Source organism: Condylura cristata, unplaced genomic scaffold, assembly GCF_000260355.1.
Source record: "Condylura cristata isolate star-nosed mole 26May11 unplaced genomic scaffold, ConCri1.0 scaffold00018, whole genome shotgun sequence".
NCBI lineage: Eukaryota > Metazoa > Chordata > Mammalia > Eulipotyphla > Talpidae > Condylura > Condylura cristata.
The window spans coordinates 30,355,729-30,370,808 of NW_004567119.1; the positions used below are offsets into that span (position 1 = coordinate 30,355,729).

At 34.7% G+C, this 15,080-nt stretch overlaps 1 protein-coding gene across 1 annotated transcript in view; it reads right to left on the minus strand.

Annotated features, from left to right (window-relative positions):
• Positions 1 to 15,080, minus strand: part of BRINP3 (bone morphogenetic protein/retinoic acid inducible neural-specific 3) — a gene marked incomplete at its 5' end in the record, with an annotated part of 138,532 nt that overhangs the window by 122,561 nt on the left and 891 nt on the right. Inside the window, one exon of the mRNA XM_012726775.1 lies at positions 619 to 809. Coding sequence (XP_012582229.1) covers positions 619 to 809 — 191 coding nt within the window. The remainder of the gene's footprint in view (positions 1 to 618; positions 810 to 15,080) is intronic.

Below are 15,080 nucleotides of genomic sequence, written 5' to 3' on the forward strand. Positions count from 1 at the left end.
TTTCTTCTGAAAACCAAAGGTAACTTTTCTTCACCTTTTTCCAGTTGTCATGCAGACAACTTGAGTATACTTAGGGAGAAAAAAAAATAGTGGAGTTTATCTACTAGTTCTCTGTTATAGAGTATCTTAACTTCTAGAAATAGAACCAAATATATTAATTGTATCTTAAAATCACTGGGTGAAAATCCTCTTTAAATCAAAACGTATTTATGTTTGTGTCACTGATCAGTTTGATCCCCCAAAAGACTTCTTCAAATCATGTTTTTAAATGCAAAGAATAAAGTGTGAAATTTTATAAAATAAATCAGTATTGTAAAACCAACTTTTATCTAGGTATATTTTATGAGAGTCTGTGCTCCGGAGATGAAGTTATACAACTGGAGTGTACTTCAGTTATAACTGGGGATGAAAAACATTGACCCAGTTCTCAAGTGAAGAAATTATAATGAAGGACAATTTTATTTTTAAAGTAATTCAAAGTTAAAGACAAATGGAAATTCCATATTAAAAAAAAAAAAACATGACAGTTTAAATCAGTGAGACAGGCAAATATATAGAAATGCATTTAGATATGAGAAAACTAATGGTAAAGGTCATTTAGGATACACTTATTCATACCTTTATGGCAGTGGATGCAATTTGAATGTGGTGAAGTCTCCGAAGGGTGCTGTCCCTGTCAATGAAATAGGAAGCAGCTAGTTGATGGAGTGTCTCCAGAGTGACCGAAGAGCTATTGGTACTGGAATCGCTTCCTTCAGATCTTTTGCTCAGCTTCCGCTTGTCCACAAAAATTGTGAGCGACTCCTCTCCTACAGTAATGACATTGAAAAGTATTCCAATTTGCACTTATTTTTTTCAGTTGTCTGCAGGAGATGATGTCTACATTATAGATATGACAAAATAAAAAAATAATAACTACAAAGACAAGGGTCAGTAGAGTTTTGTGTGTGGGGGAGGAGGGCTTCAATATTTCCATGCACATAGAAGTTTGCTGAGTTATGGATGACTTTAAGTAAATAGTTTGTGGATGCTGACTTCAAGCTCTCGCAGAACAATTCTCCAGACTTTGTTGACTTCCTCATACAGTTAAATTCCATTAACACTCATGAAGCACCCAAACCATAATAAAAAAAAAAAAATGAGCTGGGGTCCATCATTAAAAAAAATGTGTTTCCTCGCCCTCCCTGGTGGCGCAGCGGGTTAAATAAAGCACAGCACCAAGAAGCTTAAGCCACTTCCGAATGAGTTCAATTCCCGCCTGCCCCAGAGGAGATCCACATGGCCCGGCAGACCTCTCCTGACCTGCTGCTCCCCTCAGCAGTATACTTTGTCTATCTGCCTGTTCTGCTCCCCACTCTGTCTCTGGTGAATCCTCTCACCCTCTGCATCTCTGGCCTGTACCCCAGTTTTGTATGAATAAGTAAATAAATCTTACATAAAAAAATAAATGTGTTCCCTTAGAACACAACCAGAGATTAACAGAGAATGAACACATGACCCAACATATTACCAAAAGTAGCTTTCAATTGTAGAGAAAAAAATATACATACACAAGTACATGCACAGTTTATATATATATATGTATATATATATATATATATATATATATATATATATATATTTACACATTAAATTCAGAGGTTTATTACATATATAATTATCTATCTATAAAATGATTTCCACCATGCTACTACTAATATATACATGTGTATGTATGTATATATTAGTAGTAGCATGGTGCAAATCATTAATCCCCATAGGTACTTTAGGTACTGAAAGGGATTCAGTAAGGTAAAATCTAAATTATATTACAATTTAGCTGTAATTTTCAATGTTCAAACGTTGATCCAAAATATCAATGTCATTTTACTTTAAACTGAAAAACTTGCCATTCTCAGACATCTATATTCTTGGCTGTTTACCTAGCACATCACTGTCAAGCTTGATGCTTATTCTCATTCTCTCCGACACCCATCATGTGGTGGCACTGTGCCCACTACAGACTGGCAAGTCACTTTCATAAAAAACCAAACTATGCCTCTGTGGCATAGGAATATCTTGAGCTGGTTACTGATTAGAAGGCATAGGAAAAAAATCCAGAGACAAAGTAGAATTTATCATCTTATAGATATTTCACATTTCTAAGGGGAATCTCCAATTGTAAGTGTGTTCCTCTTTATACAATTAAGATGACAATTCTCTATTAATTATTTTAATGGAGAAATAAAGGACTTAAATTTTTATAATAGACGTATATTATTTACTGTGCTTTTCCCTATAACCTGCCATAACTGACTCATCCCTTCTCTCATCCTAACAGCGTATTATTTTGTCTTCTGCTGAAGGTGTTGGCATCAGCCATTTTAAGAGTTACTTGGTTTCCCGGGCCTCTCCTGGATGTACAAGAGCTATGCATGCTACAAAACTACATTTTTTTTTTCTTGTATTAATCAGTCTTTTAACTCTAACCCTACAATTCACACCCACACAGAGCTAGACAATATCTCCTCTATATTTTCACTCATTTTTATAAACACTGATTTCATTTATTCATGCATAGGAGAACTGAGTTGTAGGCCAGAGGTGCAAGGGGTGAGAGGACTCACCAGAGACAGAGTAGGGAGCAGAACAGGAAGGTCTGCTGAAATCCACTGCTGAGAGGAGCAGTGAGGGAGAGGAGAAGTCTGCCGTACCATGTGGGTCAGCTCCTTGTCCTCAACTAGGCTTTACTCAGGCTGCACCACTGATAGCATGATAGCTCTGCAACTTAACCCTTATGCCACCAGGAAGGCCCTTCATGCTTTCACTCTTCAGGTGAAATATTCCACAATATGAAATGGTGGCAATGGGAGTTTAAAATGGAGTTGGGGCAGCGATTTTAGAGTCAGGCATTACCCATTTTCCTTGAACCAGAGCAAAGACCTTTGAATTGGATTAAAAGCCTTGATATGGGGCCAAATAGAGACTCATTGTTTCTTAATGATATTTTTATCACTCACCACATCTTCCTTTTTCTTCCCATAAAACCTGTATCATTTTTTGTCAATCATGGGAGCACCTTAAATTTAGGTTTTTACCTGAATCTGTGTGCGCTATAGTGTGCCACTATTGCAATTTGTGGATCCTAAATAAATGTCTTTGTTTTTAATTCCTTCCTGAATTTTCAGACTGACATCTTTAATTTCCTCAAATTGGACTTAATTTGAATGCTAGCCTCATCTAAAAATAAGGTTCAGCATATGTCAATTTTAAAAAGTTAATTAAGTCAAATTTTAAAGAATATTTTGCAAATGTTAGAATGCCCTGTGACTTGGAAAATGATGCCTGCAAGAACAATGAGTCTCTATTCTACAGTGATCCTTGTTATAACAAGGTCTATAACCAAACAGATACTATTATATGTACAATCACTCAAAGATGAAAATAGGGGACTCTGGCCTATAATCATCATCAATAATTAAAGGAGGTTTTATTTTCTATCTACTAAGTATTTAAAGATATTAAGAAAATTTCCTTTTATTTTCCAGATTCCACATTTGCTTGTGAGGTACAGGTAAAGCCATGTTCCTCCTCCTACCCTGAAGAATGTGGATATGGACTTCGGACAACAGAGAAAAGGGAATAAAATTACAGCAAGTATCAACACATATTTATTATTCAGTTTACTATATATTTTTAAATATATTTCATTGACTATTTTGTATTTTTTTAAAAGATTTGTTTTTTTATACATACAGAACTGGGTTACAAGCCAGAGGTGCAGGGGTGGTGAGGAGCTTCACAAAAGATGGAGTGGGGAACAGAATAGGCAAACTAACAAAGTACACTGCTGAGGGGAGCAGTGAGCAGGTCAGAAGAGGTCTGCAGCTCCATGTTAATTACCTCCGGGCAGGGGATCAAACTCACATAGAAGCAACTGCCGCTAGCTTGCAGTGTTGCGTCTTAACCCGTTGCGCCATCAGGGAGGACACAGCTTTACTACGCTTTTAACTTTTTTCTCATCATTTTTATTTTTTATTATATGTGTGTGTAGTGTGTGCATGTGTGTTTTTTAAATATTTATTTACTATGTATGCACACAGAACTGGGGTACAGTCCAGAATTGCAGGAGCAGTGAGAGGTTGCACCAGAGAGAGAGTGGGGAGCAGAGCAGGCAGATAGATCAAAGAAGTACACTGCTGAGGGGAGCCAAGGCGAGACAGGAGAGGTCTGCCAGGACATGTGGTCACCTGCGGGACCAGGGATTTAACCTGCACTGAAGCAGTTGCTGCTAGCTTCACAGCGCTGTGCTTTAACCCAGGGAGGCGCTCTCTCTCTCTCTCTCTCTCTATTTGTGTGTATACATTATATATGTATATATACATTATATACATGTATATGTGTGTATATATGTGTGTATATGTATGTATGCATGTATATCACATCATTCTTCATTTTTTTTTCTTCACATTTTTCATCTCAGTTGTAATCCCTGTGTATTTCCCACCACCACTAAATGTTGGTCAAATTGTGGAGAAAAACAAACTCCCCTACACTGCTGGTGGGAATGCAAACTGGTACAACAACTATGGAAAGCTGTGTGGAGGTTTCTCAAACTGCTAAAAATGGAGCTTCCATTTGATCCAGCAATTTTACTCGAAGGTATGTAGTTAAAAGACACAAAAACATTAATTCAAAAGGACCACCTGCACCCCTACATATATATATTTTTAATTTTAAGGAAATATGATTTAATGAGAAAAAAATGTAAGTTTTGGAGTCAGAGTTACAGGAATGCAAATCTCTCTACTTGTTGGGTGCAGGGCATTGTGAAGAGGCACATCCCTGAGCATTCCCACTTCTAAAACAGGGGCCATACCATATTCGCAATCACTTAAAGAAGATTAAATAATATGAGTCTTCTCTGGAGCCAAGGGGAACACATACAATGTCTATGATAAATGTTGGTTTCCTCTCCTTTCCTTTTTTATTAGAGCCTAACAGTAAGAAGAGATTTTAAAATTTCATAAGTTAGAATTTCATAGATATTGAATTTCACCACAGGAACCTGAACTTAGTCAACGTTGTTTTCTAGTGGATCCTATAATCAAGATATATGGGCTTATTAAAGACAATAACTGCTTATCCTTTCCAATAACCAAATAAAAGAGCATCCATTCATAAATTGCTCATGGTTCTTTACTACAGTGTAAGATTAATCCAAGTATGCAAAAGCTTCCTGTGCAGTGAAGTATGTGAGTCTGTTGAAATCAGTTTAACTTACCACAATTGTCTTATTATGAATGCCTTGTTTTAAATCCTCACAACAGACCAGGCAGTTATGTGAAATAGGTCGTTGACTAGTGTGAGCTGACTTTCAGGTTTTTAAAGCAAGAACTGTAAAATACCCAAGATATTCCTTCCGATCTACATAGACATAAGGGCAATTTATTTCCTCTACATAATTTGGATTTTTTTAAAAATTGAAATGCAACTATACTGATTTTGTGATATCTATATCCTTCACATTTTTTGAGATTTTTATGTCAGTCTTAAAAAAGAAACCTGGATCTCCCTAGTGGCACAAGGGGTTAAGTTTCAGCCCTATGAAGTGATCAGAAGCCACTGCAGCACAAATTTGATCTCAGCCAGGGAGTTGACCCACATGGCACAGCAGACTTCTCCTGTGTTGCCCGCTGCTGTCCTCAGCAGTGCATTTCAGTCAATCCACCTGTTCTGCTCCCCACTCTGTCTCCAGTGAATCCTCTCACTCCCCAATGTAAGTACCTCTAGCCTACAGCCCAACTCTTGTATTCATAAATAATTTTTAAAAGGATAACCCATAGTTAAACATTAATTAAAAATATGTCTGATGTATTCAATGACTAAAAGGTCATCAGATTACATGTAAATAGTATACAATAGTCAGAATTGGAAACATAATATTCAATCATCTAAAAATTGTGTTTAAATGCAATTTTTTATCCATGTTCTTTTAACAACTGTATCTCATAAACATGACATGAGCTCCAAAAGATAGCCATACAATTTATTAAAAAAACTAGATGTTATTTTTAAAACTATTCAAAATTCTGAGTCTGTTAAAGTGAAAAGGATTAATGACTGTGGATATAAAAAGATGTGATTAATTCAACATGGGAATGATGCAGCTGTGTCTTTTACAACTAAAAGTGGTAGTTTATGGACATTGAAATCACGTACTGAAGGCTGCTTTTGTAGAGAATGAGAAAGAGAACAATAACACAAAACAAAATCATGACTAATGCTATCCTATAGTAGTAGCATGGATTCGTTACACTTGATATGCTGAGAACTTCACAATAACATGCTTTCTGGCCTGATTTTCCAGTCTTTTATGCTATGTCTATGAGGAACAGAAATTAAAGAACTTGCTTATTATTATCTTTTTACTTGGCTTTTCTCAATTTTCATTATCATGTCTATAATTATTGAGGATAGAAAGAGTTCTGGCCATTAAAAATTGAGTAAATAGCAACGAATAATGACCTGTCTGGTGGCACAAGATGTTAAGCCTCAGTGCTATCACCATGAGGATAAAAGAATACATAAAATAATCCTAGGGATAAACCTGTAAGGATGATTTAACACCGATTATTATTGTTTGTGAGTATTTTCTGCACTCCATGCATACAAACACACACACCTAGATTAATGATCCCTTGTGTGGAACAGATTTGAGCAATTCATGAGTGGCTCCTTTAAACCTGCTATTGGACAAGTGAATGCTTAGATCAGTCAATTAGAAGGGCGCCAGATATACAAATATGTCTAGAACAAATTTTGACAGTCATTGCTATGTCCACCTGACTTTTGCTTTTTCCTTCTGCCAGGACAGAATTTTCTAAAGAGGACCTTTGTCAGTTTGATTCCCAGAATGAGGAGACACCCTAAGCAAAACCACTGTGGGTTCATTACCAAAACGTGTAATATTAGGGAAACATAAATATAGTTTTAGTCCAATACGATTTCAGGTTTCTTTTCTTTCTGCATTGAAACAAATTTTCATTGGTTGATTGTTTACAGTTAGCCTATTGATCTAAAATACATACCATTCTACCAAGAAAGAAATGTATTATGGCTTATGACTTCTTGGTCATCAAGTTCCTTATACTTTAAGATCTCACTGATGGTACTGAACAGGCTTCTGCTACTTAGGCAGATGAGTTATTTCAAGCTGACATCAAAAGAGGTCCTGCAGGCTCAGGAGGTGTTTTATCACTCCCTTGTCTACCAAGAAAAATGAAAGATTGTTTTTTTTTTTTTCTTCAGAATGAGGGTTATTACTGGAAATAAAATTTATCTGACTGGCCAATCTTCCTGTCAGGATAAATATCTAATTGGAGGACATTTGCTCTCATCAGTTAAGTGACTATCATCATTGAGAATCCCTCCTCCTGGATGTCTCATTCCCTTATTTCATTCCATAACTTCAGAGTACATATTACCGGTTTTCCTCATTGTCCATGAAATCCACATGTTTATATAGATTCCCTATTAAGCATATACTTGTGTGTGTGTGTTTTAATTCCTATTTGTCTGTCTCATGATATGTTTATTATATGACCAATTCCAGGAAAGCCTAGAGTGGTAAGGGAAAATTCCTCTCCTCTACCACATTGGGACTGTTTACATTCATGTGGATTTTCACTCTAAAGAACTTCTCCTTGAGTAGCTATCCTTCTCAGAGAAAAACAAAAATAAAGCAAACCCCCAAACATTGCAAACATTACTATTTTTGAGTTTTTAACTCAATAATTTCATACTATTTTTGAGTTTTTAATTCAATAATATCATACTATTTTTGAGTTCAAAAATCATCTTATTTTATTAGGTTTATTCCCAAGTATTTGATTTCTTGTTTATTTCAATTTTAAAAGGGATGATTTTCTTGATTTCTTCTTCTTCACATTGGCTGTTTTTATATAGAAAGACTACTGATTTTTGTGTGTTGCTGTATCTTAGTAATTGACTAAACAGGTTGATTGTTTAGTTTTTTCCATGGAGTTTTTAGGATTTTTGATGTATATTATGATATCATCTGCATGTAGTGATAGTTTTACTTCTTCTTTCCCTTTTTGGATTCTTGCTTTTTTTTTTTGTTTGTTTGTTTGTTTGTTTTTTCCTGTTTGCTGCTCCAGCTAGGAATTCCAGTATTACATTGAATTTATTTAACAATATTGGGGACATGTTATCCTTACATTATAATTCACTTTTAACAATATTTTCTTTGCTTTCATTATTGATTATCACACTTCCTTAGCTTAACATGTTATCAGGGATACATCCAGTGATATGTATTTAGGGACACATTACTAACACAGTGATCTAGGAAAAAGGACAGTAATTTTAGAAAAAAATAGACACAAAGAAAAAGCAGTAATCTTAGAAAAATAGGCTTCTGACAAGAAACAGAACCAACTATATAAAGACAGTAAAATACTAAAGATGTTGGCTTAACAGCAATTGACATTTTCAGAATATATGGGGAAATGTAGCTTGGACAAATATACACCTTATACACTGAAGGAAAACAATAGGCCATACCAATGTTAACGGTTACCCCACAAAAGTGAAAAATTTCAAAACAAAAGTGCCTAGAGAAAATACTAGAATAGTGACAAGAAAAGTGAGTAACTGAAATTAAGCAGTTGTAAGGTTAGATGGCACTGAACCAACCCTGAGTGAAATACAACAAAGTATTTCCCTCTTGGAGTTGTTTACAAACAGGGCTATCATGAACATTTTTGTTATGTATTGTTACAGGCCTCTGCTATTATTTTTGTGAGAAAAAATCTCAAAAGAGAGATTTCTGGAACTCTGAAGTCCATTTAAACTTATAAACTTATACTCTAAAGTGTGCTTTCAAACTTAATGCACATGTAAATCACCTGGAGATCTTGTTAACATGTAGTCTGATTCATTAATATGGGGTGAAATCTGAGATTTTGCTTTTCTAACAAGCTCCAAGGTGATGGGGATGCCTTTGGCCCTTGGACTACACTCGGTAATGAGGCTCTAAATCACAGTCAAATCTATTATCAGTTTAACTGTCTGTCTTGATTACCAGTGACCTGTGTGTTCCTTTAAGGAAGGTCTTGGGTCTTTGCACTGTGAGAGGTAACTCAGTACGTATCTGTCAAATGGATAGGTGATTTATTTGCCTTCAGAAGTATGATAAAGAGAACCAAAAGTAATACAATCAAATATACAAAATTTATAATGTAACATTTATTTTTTACTCAGTCTCTTGCAATGCAAATGTGATCATTTAACTCCCGTTCTCTTTACTTTATCTTTGTCATTATTTATATAAATGTTTCAAATTCTTAAAAATTGGTTAAAAGTATGTCTTTCCTTACATTTTTCTTTTTATTTTCAGAGACTAATGAGAAAAAGAGATAGAATGAAAAAGAAAATAGAGTGAGACAGACTAAGGGCCACAGCAAAAAAAAAAAAAATGATAAAATTAATCTTGAGTAGAATGAGTACGTACTTGGTTTTTCATAGTAGGATGGCAGCCTTATTTTTCATTCAGTGTCATTATTGTAATGACTCCCTGTGATATAAAGCTTCAGAAAAAAATATTTCTTTGCTTTCTTTCTCTTAAATCAGAATATTCATTCTAATAGAGGAAATAGAACCATTCATTCTAAAGTAATTGTCATATTTGCTTAAGAAGTATACATTTTAGGAAGATTTATTTCTTTAATTATGTTACAGTAATACTAAAATAAAAGACATGTGAACAGCCTATGATGAGACCAAGTGAAAATGAGAAAGGCAACTGTTAATCGATTTTGAAAGAAGGTGGTGAATGACATAGAATTAAAAACTATCTGTGAATACTTTATATGGGAAATAATTCACATAGGGAAAAGTGAGAATTGACTGTTTCTAAAATTAAATGAAGATATTTGGATTTCTTATAATAATAGCATACAAGAAAATAGAAAAAAATATTATATTTCAGCCATATGTATCTTGCAGTCTGACTTCTGACCTCTGTTCTTTTTGGGAAAGAGATGCACATGCATTTTATGCAAACTTTTCTAACTAACTGAACTACTTTGCAGGGAAAGCTATTTACGGACTATGCACTCAATAAAGTTGTATTATTTTAAATACATTTTCAGTAAGTAGGCAACTGTCTGGATAGCAATCATAAAATTCTTTTCATCCAATAATAAAGAAATTAATTCCTAATATTAAATAAAATTCAATAGTTGATAACATGCTCAAGTTGTACAATGTATATGTATGTATATGTATGTTTATATATACATACACACACACACAAAACACACACACACACACATCAGAAAAAGGACTCTTTTCCACGTGCTTCTCTTCATCGGCAGGCCTACTGTCCAAAGAAGCCTCACAATCCATCCCAGAGATCCTCAATCTGCCCACAGAGGTACAATGGGGTCAGAGAGACTGGGTGTCAAAAAAGGGGGCAGGCAAGGGGAAACATGCCAGACATGTCTGTCTGCCATTCACAAGGTTTCACTGAGCCGAGCTCCAGGGACTGTGGTGGCTCAGAGCTAGAACTGTCTGACTGGACATGTTGTGTAACTGTGGATATGAGGGTCAGAACATTTATTAATTATGGTAAATATGTGGTTATAACATTCTAATAATATTTTTGGTGTCCAAATTATCTAGTCCATTGTCTTTTCCAATAGATCAATAGTCGGAAACCAAATCTGGTTGGGTTTTTTTGGGCATACTAGTAAGTGAAACAAGTTTAAGCCCATTCTTCCGCTATTTCTAGTTTTCTGTGTATTTCTATATGCAGTATGCAGATAAATATGTATTTCAGCAATAGTCATATATGTATGATGATGAAATATATTGAAAAAACCACCGTAAAAAATATGTTGCTATCAATCAATAGATCCCAAAAGTGTAATATTTTCCAAGATTAATTCTTTAAAATGAGTAGCTTATTTTAAATATTTAAACAATGATGGAATTTGGATATCATTATCAAAAAAAAAAAAAAAGCAAGCTGAATCACTACACTGATAAATAGTCTAGTGGTTATAAGATAAAATAAATGCTGACAAGATATATATTGAAAAGGTATTTTACATATAGTTTATTTTCCCTATAGGAAGATATTCAATCACTGGTTTTATCTATCATAAAATATCACATTAAAGACTTCAAATATGCCATTGAAAGTTTTATGTCTAAGGCAACAATATTGTGTACTAAATAACTCAGGGAAAAGTCATTTCTTTATTTGCTTTCTTCTCAGCCCTTCAATACTGTTAGTATTTTATATTCAAAGTATTTTTGAAAATGGTTAAATTTGGTCAAATTAGTTAGGAAGCATCTAGTTATAAAAGGACTGTCTTTTTTGTTGTTGTTGTTGAAAATGTGTGCATGTACATGTGATAACCTCACTGTGTTGGTATTAGAACTGTTCTTGAATATTAATCAGTTAATGAGTGAAGAGAGTTAGTTCAAGTTGAGAACTAAATATCTTAAGTTTAAATCTCTGTTTTCAATCAGATAAACATCTATAAAAATAAAATATAGCACCAAAAAAGGCTTAGTGTAATTACAACAGAAATAATTTAAAAAGTGCCTAAAATCATCCTGGTATACAACTAACTTGCAAATAGTTTATATCTTTAAGCTAGTTTATATCATTTTGGCTAAATTATTAACATCAGAAATTGTTGAAGGAAAATATAACACATTTTTGAGGAGAATATTGAAATATAACAGGAAAACTAAATCTAATGAATACTCAGACATCAGGTGAATGAAAATGGAAATTTTAACCAACACTTTCCCCACTAGGGGGATGTTTGAAAGACTTTCAAAATTTAATTTGAATTAAATACCAATTTGACTTTATAAGTTGAATGAAGCAATTTTATGAGAACATCATTCTATCTTTGGAACAATGAGCCCCTGAGTTCATCTAATACCATGAAGGTTTTAAAACATGGTTTATAAAATCTAACAACAACAAAAATACAAAACAACACGAGCCCTTAAAGCCAAAATATGGTGCCTGCAATGCCAATACTCTGGAACAAATAAAAAAGTTCCAAAAAATTTAGTACTAAGGAACTAAATTGTCCCTGAGAATTATATGCACTTTTTCAACTCTTCCACCTTTCCTTTATGTACTAAAGTTCTTCCATGCAATACAAGGTTTTCTTTAAACCTTGCCATGTGAGTCAAGACCGCTACACACTTTTAAAGATAATGTTATAAAAACAATTTTCTCTTTTGTTCCAGATTATATTGCATTAGTAATTGCTATTGTGAACACTGACATAAGGGATGTGATTCAAAGTGGAACTCCAGTCAATACTACAGAAAAACACCTTTGTGTCTGGCTTTGGGTCTGGCTTTGGATTGCCAACCTTCTAAGAAACTGACATTCATGAGAATGCCCTGCTTGAAAGGACTGAAAGAGTTAACTTCTACCTCCATTCCCTTGTCTATGCCATTTTCACCTGACCATCACCTCATTCTATTTATTTTTCTTTCTATGAAAAACCCCCTGACTTCTGTACCTATTCAAAACATGTTTTGGATTCCTACCCAAATGTGTGCTACCGAATTATTATTTGATCACAAATAAATATACTTTGTCTTTTTAGTGGCCTCTTGGATTTTTTTGGTTACTACCTTTAACCATATCATTAAAACAAAGGGATGCAGCATCACAGAAGTCTTCTCAATTATTGTATCATTTTGTAATGTGTGTGTGGGAGGGGTGTACACATTATTATAATAGAAACAGCAAAACACAAATGCATTGCATGTTTAAATCATATCACACATTATGCCTAGAACAATTCCATACATTTACACAGATAGTCCCATGACATTTGTCACACAGGTGACAGGTGTTATGTTCCTCTTTGTTATGTGGTGGAGGACAGTGAGTGTCTCAGTGACACTCACTTCATAGACATGAAGATGGTGTGATGCTATATCTAAATCATATACAGTGTGTTAAAGTAAGAGGACCTCAATAACATCTAAAATACAATAAAAAATAAAGCATGTAAAAATCAGAGAAGTTACTTAGTAGCATTTAAGTGATCACCACTGGTAAAACTAATGGTTGACTACGCGTGTCTGATCTCTTTATTTTAGTTTTTTTTTTTTTTTTTAGTATTTATTTATGGAAGAAAATAATGGAAACGATATGTGTTCATAGCTGACATGCTCTGTCTACCTGAACCACCTACACATTCTACCTTTGAACCTTTGTGTTACATGACTTATGTCTCTGCAGATACAGATACAGAAGCTTCTCCTTTTCCAAATTCTCTAGGCCTTGTGCAATGGCTCTTGCTTTGATTCTGTTTTTTCTCCAATCTGAGCATTTGTGAAACTGACCCAATTAGCCTTATATTTCTCTCTTACCCTTAGATCATCTCCTGAATTAGATGGCAACCATGCCCTCAAAGGACCCTACATTTTTGGCATCTATTTACTGAACCCTGAACTTCCTAGCAAAGTATTTAGCAAAGTATGACAGCCAATAGGGTAAAGTAGTGACAAATACAGGAAAAGTCTGTTTGCAAGAATGACAGATAATAAGCCAGTAGCTACATTATTAAAATAATTTCACATAAAAATAAATACCATGGGCCCTCCCTGGTTAAAGCGTAGCAGTGTGGAACTAGCCCCAACTTCAGTGACAGTTCAATCCCTGGCCAAGGAGGTATCCCACATGGCACGGCAGACTTCTTCTTCTCCTGTCTTTCCTGCTGCTCCCCTCAGCAGTGTGCTTCGTAAGTCACTGTTCTGCTCCCCACTCTGTCTCTGGTGAATTCTCTCACCACCCTTGCACCTCTGACCTTTATCTCAGTTCTGTATGCATAAACAAAAATAAATCTTAAAAAAAATTCACCTTAAAAAATAAACAAATACTATGAAGACTGAAAAGTAAGATCATGAAATCATGGAGACTACTGTGGTCTCTTGAGTGTTATTGCTGGTAGGACAGTCAAGACAGGCCTTTCTAGAAACTATCATTTGAGCAGCAACACGTGAAGGTCATTGTGGCTATTAAAAAAAAAAAAAAAAAAGAATGTAGGATGAAGAGAGAGAAAAGCTGAGGTCTGCAAGAAGAGCTGGCATCAGATCTTGTGTGTAGAAGTTTCGACCAAAGTGAGCTGTTTGGATTTGATTTTAACCAGTCAGTTACATCATTTAATTAAAACATACAAAAGTGAGGCTTTGTTCTGTTTCTATAAAAACTGTCTGTGATACGGATCCTATGACTATTCTCAAAGAAACATGATAGAGACTTGGAGCAGGGCTATCTGGGTAAAAGTCAGAGAGGACTTTCAGATGAATTCATTCTGCAGGCAAATCCGCAAAACACAGCGACAGCCTGTGACGCACTGTGAAAGACAGACACAGCTCTTTCTCTACAGGATGGAAATGAAAGGAAAATCAAAAGCAAAGTAGAGTTTCATGCCACCTTTGGTGTAAATCAACCCACATGTCTTCAGTAAACTTATTGTAAAACTGACGTGGAAACCGGAACTGACTTTTCAAGGCTTCCCAGCCTAAATGTAATCAAAGTTTTTCGTTATAAAAAGGAGTCACACACCCCTCTAAATGGTAGATTGGTGTTATTTAAACCCCTGAACATAATTAAATATATAGGCTAATGAGATATTTTTGAGTTTTAGTAAATGCCATACATATATTTCTCTTATACATTGTTTCCCAAAATAATCACCTAAGCGAATATTCAAAGTGCTGAATTATTATATGTACCAACATGAAAGGGCATATATTTAATGCTATTAACATAGAGTTTTCTTTTCACAATCTATACACTGATGGAGATACAAGTGCCAGGATCAATCTTTACTTCCACATTATGCATTATAACTGAGGTATTTTTCACTCTTTCCGTGTCCCACCTACATGGGAGATACAAACACAGTCTTTCTAAATGAACCTTTGGATCTTCAGTGTCTGTTTCCTTCTCTAAGGAAAAGTGAACTCACCCACCTGTGATTTGACAATCTATTATTTATTTATTTATTTATTTATTTATT